The sequence below is a fragment of the Pygoscelis adeliae genome, unplaced genomic scaffold (assembly GCF_000699105.1).
Source record: "Pygoscelis adeliae isolate BGI_AS28 unplaced genomic scaffold, ASM69910v1 Scaffold174, whole genome shotgun sequence".
Classification (NCBI taxonomy): domain Eukaryota; kingdom Metazoa; phylum Chordata; class Aves; order Sphenisciformes; family Spheniscidae; genus Pygoscelis; species Pygoscelis adeliae.
Window position 1 is genome coordinate 4,205,417 of NW_008824676.1, and position 7,787 is coordinate 4,213,203.

The following is a 7,787-nucleotide window of genomic DNA, read 5'->3' on the forward strand; positions in this document are numbered from 1 at the left end:
AAGGACCTGTAATGAGAAAAAAAAAAATTGCAGAGAAACAGTTTTTCCTCAGAAAATGACTACCTATTAAAAGCAAATAATTCAATGTTTCACTGGGGTAATTAATCAGGAGCTCGACTATTCAGTGGTTTGCCAGTTTCAGCAACATTTCACTGAAGTACTGTAAATTTCAGTTCCAAATTACATTCTGAAATACAGACAGTAATCCCAATTTCATACTGAATTCCATATTTTTACATATTTGTCATTCCCCAGGTAAAAATAATTTTTACATAAAACACAGCATGGTGCTTCATTTACTTTCTGCACACTTGTGAAATTCTGCTTCAATCCAATCTTCATCTGGTAAGAGGCATTTCCATATGCAGAAAGTCTGTGCAAGCAAAGACAGCTTTTGAAATCATTTTCCTTCTATAGCGCAATCAGATAAGCAGTATGTCCTCACCTGGTATTGTGGAGGTGCTAGGTCCTTGGCCGGTGCCAGTCGCTGCTGTGGTAAGAGATCCCACAGCGGGGGCCAGGATAAAATCAATGTCACCATCTTTCAGTAAACAGAACAGCAGGATGTATATCAATACATAAAAACATCCCTAACAACATGCTCTTTCTGCAAATGTCTAACACACTGCAGGTTTTCTGTATTTAATTGGTACTCTTTCCTACAAATGGCCACATTCCTAGATTAGTAAAGTAACTCAACATTACAAAACACCCGTCACAGAAGTTTGACACCAGCGTTAGAAAGACACACACTGGATTTAAAAACAGCTGTTAAGTCTTCAGTAAACTCTTAAAGCTACCTCAATGACCTCTTGCTACCTCACTGCCATTAGGTATTTTAGTTTCACGCTGAAATCTAAGTGATTCACATTAAAAGCCATTGGTTCCTTTATTAAATCTCTCATTCTACAGTCTAATGTGATACATGAGCAGACTTACCCGGATCCATTGCAGGAGGATCTGGAACCCAGCTGGGAGGAGCTATTGGTGGAGAAACTGGGTCTTGGTGATCACTTGATGAAGCACCAGCTTCATGTCTGCCCAATCCAGCAGCTCTCAAGGACCTTCTCATCATTTCCCTTAATCTCAAACTGAATACAAAACCAAGGTAAAAATACTATCTCATTTTCATTTATAATGATAACATTTTAAAGCAGAATTTCACACTGAAAAAGGAAACCAAACTATTCTTATCTCCATTTTTCTTCAGCGTAAAGAAGAATGAGCAAAGAGGTATTTTTCATTCCTGTGTTCCATTTTGTTGCAACAGAATATAATGGCCTTGGAAGAAGTCAGCCAGCAACGTATCAAGGCGGATTTGAGCCCAGTATGCATCCCTAGTCACCACAGCACTGCCTCTTGCAGGGAGCAGCTGCTGATGGGCATTGTTACCACTATTTGACATTCTTTTTACCGCAAACTCATTGCCATGGGGTGTTAAGCTTGTGCAAGGATTTGCTCTTGTCGCTGCTGTTTTTTTAAAATCTAACTACAAGAAGAGGTTAATGAAAGAATAAAAATGGTGCTTGAAAAAAATTTTTTTGAAGGGAGTTATTTGTTTAAAGATATTTAACATGTAAGTACTACTTTACTAAGGACAGTCAACAAACAATTTCAAGAAATTTTGTATCATCTTACTAGAGGGAAAGGTGGTAGGAATAAGGTAGAAGCCAAAGAACCCAGTGTGACACAAAGAAAGAGGTACAAACATAAAGGTGGTTTTGGTTTTTTGGGGGTTTTTTTGTTGTGTTTTTTTTTTTAAATGCACTTCCTCTTAAGAGTAATGTCTCCTACAGAATGTGGGAGGGAAGCTTCAACCCTTAGCCTTATCTCCCACATCAAAAAGATCACGGTGATGAGGACTGTAGCTTGGGAAGGATAAAGACATCATTTCATGCCAATCGCTCTGATTACAGAGCTACGTAAAAAAATTGTACTGTGCCCTCATCCAGAGTGCTCTGAACTGACTAGAACTCAGCACAGATACCGTCAAATTCCCTTGACGTGAGCACCACTCAGTTACCATCATGGAACGAGGAAGAACATAAATTTGACATAAGAAATTAGGATTCTGTCAGGGTCAGAAACCTATCCTTTATAGCCATCTCGATACAAAGGACTCCTACTACAACAATAAGTTGATTCTTTTTATCCTAAGCAATCAAGTTCTTCCCCACTGGTGTTATGTTGATCTCAGTATTGTTTATCTGTGTAAGTGACCACCTCCCTCAGAAATTCTCTTAAAAGAACAAGCCTGAGTGCTATTATAGTACTTCTATGATACTTAATTCTCCTTGGTAAAGAACACTAGAGCTTATCCTCAAATTCCCTTTCCCCACAAGGAGGAGCATTTCCACTTTACACCTGAGGAGACAATGCCCCAAACCCAGAAAACAGAATTAGTTCAGAAATATCCCACCATTAGTTCTCACACCAGAAAAGGCTTCAAAAAACCCACTAGAGCTCTAGTTTGGTGCTTGAAGAAGTGAAATCTGACTTTGAACTAGTAATAGAGCCCATTCTTAAACTAGACTGAAGGAAAAAATTAATAAGAGATTGGTAATTAATGTGGAAATTAGCATACAGAAAACAAGAAGAAAGCATTAGTCAGTTTACCTTCTGCTGCTTGACGATCCTGCCCGATTTCCTGGACCGTTACTTGACACAACAGAGATTGCATTTGCAATAGCTTCCACAGCCGAGAGCCTTTCAGCAAATGTATTCCTTTCAGAGCGCTCTGCTTCTGAGAAATTAAGAAAAGTGTTAGTGCCAAAATTTCACTTGGGAAAATTATAAGGAAGAAGTATGAAATGTCACTAATCATAAAATGTTCCCTGCTTTTTTTTTTTTTTTTAAAGATTCAGAGGGACAGCATAGGTTCATACACAAATTTTTATTTTGGACGAGCTTAACCATGATTCTGACTTGGTTTGGTTTCTAAAAAGCCATCAAGGAAGGAAGTTCAAGGCACCCAAATTCCAGAACAAGCTTTCAGTTTTCAGTATCATCAAGAGACAAGGACCTATCACATAGCTGATTCCAGACACTTGCTGGATCAAGGCTTCAAAAGCAATGACAACCACAAAAACCCAGAACACCACAAAAAGAAACCCCACACTTCACAATGAGCAGCCATGAACAATAATGCAAAGTTGTGGGCTTGTAAAGATACACACTCTACTTACGAGCGTGCTTCGGAAAACTAACTGTGTTATAATAAGGTAGCACAATCAGTTTACATCAGAAAGAATGAGCATTTCTTCTAACATCTGAAACCCTAAGCACCATAACACCTAAAGGTCCTAGTCATAACGAGGACCTAATTGTACCAAATGCTATACAGAATATAAAAAATTGCCTAGTTGTACAGTTACAGTATACCTTGAGGCAGCCACCTGAATCAAAGACCTAATGTAGATTTATTTGTCTACAAGATAAAGACACAGATAAAGCAGTAAAGTCAGCTGTACAAGGTTTGCACAGAGTAACAGTCATTGCTTCTTTAGGAGCTACCGACAATTAAAGATCGCATAGTCACTACATAGCAAATTATGACTCACTACAGCCATGGATCCAGAAAGAACTGAAAGAGAAGCCACTTTTAGCATGATACAGGCCAGGAGAGGGGCAATTTGCCTTTCAACAGAGCGAAAGCCAATTTTTGGTACAAACTAGAAGGAAAAGGTGTATTTCTGGAAAAATAAAAAAATTTCCTTAAAGTGACTCTGATCATTCTTGCAGGACATGTCTCAAAGTTGCTATGGCTAGTGCTCAATTTCCATTTGAAGGCTTTTCAAACTGACAGTCACCATCCTCTGCACGCATATTTTTTCCACTGACAGTACTAAGACCTGGATAATTCCCTTTTTCTTTTTTTTTTTTTAAACAAGAATGTATTATTAATACCTTTAACTTTGAGTTCACAGAATAAGGTAATTCAATGGTGTTTGTCAGCTTTTATAGTATGTTTATCCTTTAGATATTCTACTCATGACTACCTGAAGTAGCAAAGATCTTAGGTTTTGCTTGTTCTCAAGCACGTGCAGGTTTCTTAGACAAAAATCACCTACTACCCACAGCAGACAACTATCAAGCACTTAGCAGAATATTACTCTTGTGCTCCTAGTTCTATACTAGTTCACCTGTAGTTGTAAATGAATTGCCATTGTATTTGTGCTGTACTCCTTTCTAAGATCCACTAGTTCTCTCAACTCATGACCCATCACATAGTACTTCTGGACCCCTCACACGGGGGGTCACAGCTCTTGAGAGTGATCCCTCAAGCAATACAAAGCAATACAACCATTCTCTGCAACAGAGATATTTCAGCTATCCTTGGTCCCACAGTAAACTAACTGAATTTTCACTGTTCCACTTATGAAGTTAGTACTCATTTTTGGAGACCCATCAATTGTAAATACCCTGGCTCTACGGGTAATTTGCTGTTCTGTTGTCTAATGAAACCTGTCCCAATTCTCTAGAAAAAACTCAGTTTGTACGTGTTCAGTAAAGTTATCTGAAATTTAGTATCATAACTCTTTAATGCTTTCACATGCTTTGGGCATTTCTTTTGGACCTGTCTTTTCCAAGATCCTTTCTATTGGCAAGACTGAGGAGATATCAAATCACAGAGAAACAGAGCAGCCTTCCCCCAGCTTTGCAGGTCTGGGGCCACTTTTCCTGCAATTCATCTATTCAGTGCTGCAGGAGCTATGACAATACTAGGCACAGGATCTGAGATCAAAAAAAAGCTTATCCCTGCCCTCAGTATTCCCTTTCCAGCACTTAAGGAGGAATCTATATGAAGAAGAGTGACAGATCTCAGGCAGGTACTAGCTAGGAAGGGGCAGTATGTTCTGTAATTGTTAAGGAACATCATATCTGGAGTCTGGAATTGAACCCTTTACTCCTAAATCAAACTACTTTTACAGTTACAGTTTACAGCCATTACAGATGGCTGTATAACTTACAGACAGTACTATTCGTCACCATTGCCCTCCAGATGATGCACAGAGCTTGTCCTAATATCCATTGCTAACAGTTACAGTGGAAGGTGAGTGTGATTTGAATCTAAAGATATGAATCCCCTTTTAAAACAGTTTTTGTGAGGGGAAAGAGAGAGGCAGAGGGGTATTAAAACTCTATCAGGTTCATATTTTTCATTTTTCAGGAAGTTAAATTACATCCAAATGAAGTTACTGAAAAAATGTCAAGGTTGCAAAGACAAGCACTCAAATTAGGAAAAGTCAGATTAAGTTTGCCCATGCATCCTTATTTCAGCTTCCTTGTGTGCTTACAGTAAAACAAACTTCAGTTACACAGTTGGGTTTTGTTTGTTTGTTTTGGGTTGTTTTTTGTTTTGGGTTTTTTTGCCCTGTGTCCCGTCCCCCCCCCCGCAACAAGACCCCTGCCTCAATCAGTGCACAGGATGGACGACACACTAAAGATGAAGCAATGAGCAAGCTGTTTATGCCTTGTTTGCTGCAACATTTGGAAGGCATGTAGTAAGGCAGCAACAGCTTGGCAAGGAGAGGGGGAAGCGTTGTCCTGTTTAATGCCACTGAACATCACTTTAGAGAACTGGAACCTATTTCTGCCACATCTAACAGCAAACAGAACTTTATGAAACAAGTTTTTACAGATGATCGTGATACATTTTACTCATTTTTGGATGCCTAAAAGGTGCCTGACTCACAGAAATAATTAACATTCACAGAACAACTAAAACTACTATTAATCCAGCTCTAGAACAAAGTGTTTTGAAATAACACCTACTCAAAAAAATGAGATCAGGCCCTAGGCTTCTCAAACAGAACCCTTAAAATTAGTTAATAGCTTTGAATACAGGAAAACTTCAAGCTATAATACCTTCAAGAGATGAGAAAGCTGCAGCATTACCCCCATTTTATAAATAGGGATATGAGGAACAATTAAGGTCTATAAATGACTAAAATTCAATGACAGCACCATACAAAATCCCACAAGGAAGTTCATTCATTATTCAGTGCAGGGTTTGTATGGTGTGCAGTAAGTAAGGAATGGGGCCACACACTGAATGATGAGGATAAAAAGAAATATTGAATAGCTACCCATTCGGTGAGCACCGTCCATCTTGTGCACTGAATGAGGTAGTCCTGTGGAAAAAATAGTATGACGGTGTAATTAAAGACCATTTCACAATGCATACCCATGTATAGCACATGGGTAAACTTAATTCTGGCATTTCCTAATTTTTGAGTGCTTGACTTAGCAACCTTGTTCTGTTAAGATATTTTTTATATAACAGTATTTAATAGACATTTTAAAATGGTGTCAGTAACTGGCATTAACTGAAGGTCATTCTTTCACATTTCTTAAAACATGTCAACTGCAAGTAGCATTTCTTATTAGAGGCATTAACATATACTATAACACTTGAAATATATTAAATACCGTTTCTCTTAAAAGTTTACTAGTGATATAACGGGGATACTAGTGATATAAAGGTGGAAAAATACTTGTTTTCATCTAAAATTAACATGTGGATGTGAAAAATTTGTCTTTTACAATCAATAAAAACAGCTTAGTATTCTTAACTATTGAATTCTTATAAATCCTTATGAGAGTAATAAAAATGTCTCCGCACCTTTGAAAGGCTAGGACACATTTTAGGTGCTAAATTTTAAGATACCCATATATGAAGAATGCAGCCTTTATTTCAAATGGTCTTGAAAATGCATAAAAAGTTTATTTTCAAAGTATTTTCATGATATTGTTGAGCTCACCCTCTTCCTCTTTTGTTTCTTTGTTGCTGGTTGGAAAGCATACAGACACACAAGCATGCAGAATATTGCGATTTCCGTCACATCTATGGCCAAGGAACGTCTGCAGCATTTGTGGATTCTGATCCAAGACAACTGCTTGTTCAAGATTCATCAGGTATTGTCTGCAAGCCTCATAGTCACATCGAAGAATGTGCTGCATTAAAGTTTGTTTCTGTACTCAAAAGAATAAAATATTTTAACAATTTAAAACACAAAAGGCAGACATACAAGTTTCCTAAGTACTTCTAGTTGTCCATTTTTGAAATTAATAGAAAGGTCTAGATCTAGGACATTGGCTGGAAGTCAGTGCAGAAACTGTTGAGAATACACATCATCTCAATTACAGCACTGTTAAAAACAGGAAACAGCATGCATTCAGGCACAGACAAGTTACATGAAAGGAGAAGCTTAAGCTGCAAAAGCTATCAGGCTCACAAAAGTACATCTTTGGCTTCATAGCTGGGCATTTAATATAGATTACTTCTATTTCATGGCTACACGTAACATGGGAGAAGTGGAACAACTGAAAAAACTAAGGGGTCTACATTAACTAGCTCTTACATATTTGTTTTAAACAAGCGATATACACTCTGAGAAGTGAACGAATAGAAGCTGTTGAAGGTCTGGGAGGCTCACCCCATATAACAAGCTTTTCCCCAGTGATGGAATACTCCACTGTGAAATCAATCTCAGTCTAACAGGTACACAATACCTCCTGATGGCAGCATTGCACACAGCAGATCTAACTAAACCACCAAACCACGGACGGGTTGTCCTCGTTTTGGCTGGGATGGAGTTAATTTTCTTCATAGGAGCTGGTACAGTGCTGTGTTTTGGATTTATTATTATTATTATTATTATTATTATTTTCAATTATTAAACTGCCTTTATCTCAACCCACGAGTTTTCTCACTTTTACCCTTCCAATTCTCTCCCCCATCCCACCGGGGTGGGGGGAGTGAGCGAGCGGCTGTGTGGTGCTCG

The 7,787-nt window shown here is 38.2% G+C and overlaps 1 protein-coding gene across 1 annotated transcript in view; it reads right to left on the reverse strand.

The window, feature by feature from the left end:
- The window catches only part of UBR5 (ubiquitin protein ligase E3 component n-recognin 5), a 74,015-nt gene that overhangs the window by 28,618 nt on the left and 37,610 nt on the right, over positions 1 to 7,787 (reverse strand). Inside the window, exons 20-25 of the mRNA XM_009323082.1 lie at positions 6,765 to 6,975; positions 6,090 to 6,134; positions 2,617 to 2,743; positions 940 to 1,091; positions 446 to 541; positions 1 to 6 (exon numbers count right to left, since the gene is read on the reverse strand). Of these exons, the coding sequence (XP_009321357.1) occupies positions 1 to 6; positions 446 to 541; positions 940 to 1,091; positions 2,617 to 2,743; positions 6,090 to 6,134; positions 6,765 to 6,975 (637 nt within the window). The remainder of the gene's footprint in view (positions 7 to 445; positions 542 to 939; positions 1,092 to 2,616; positions 2,744 to 6,089; positions 6,135 to 6,764; positions 6,976 to 7,787) is intronic.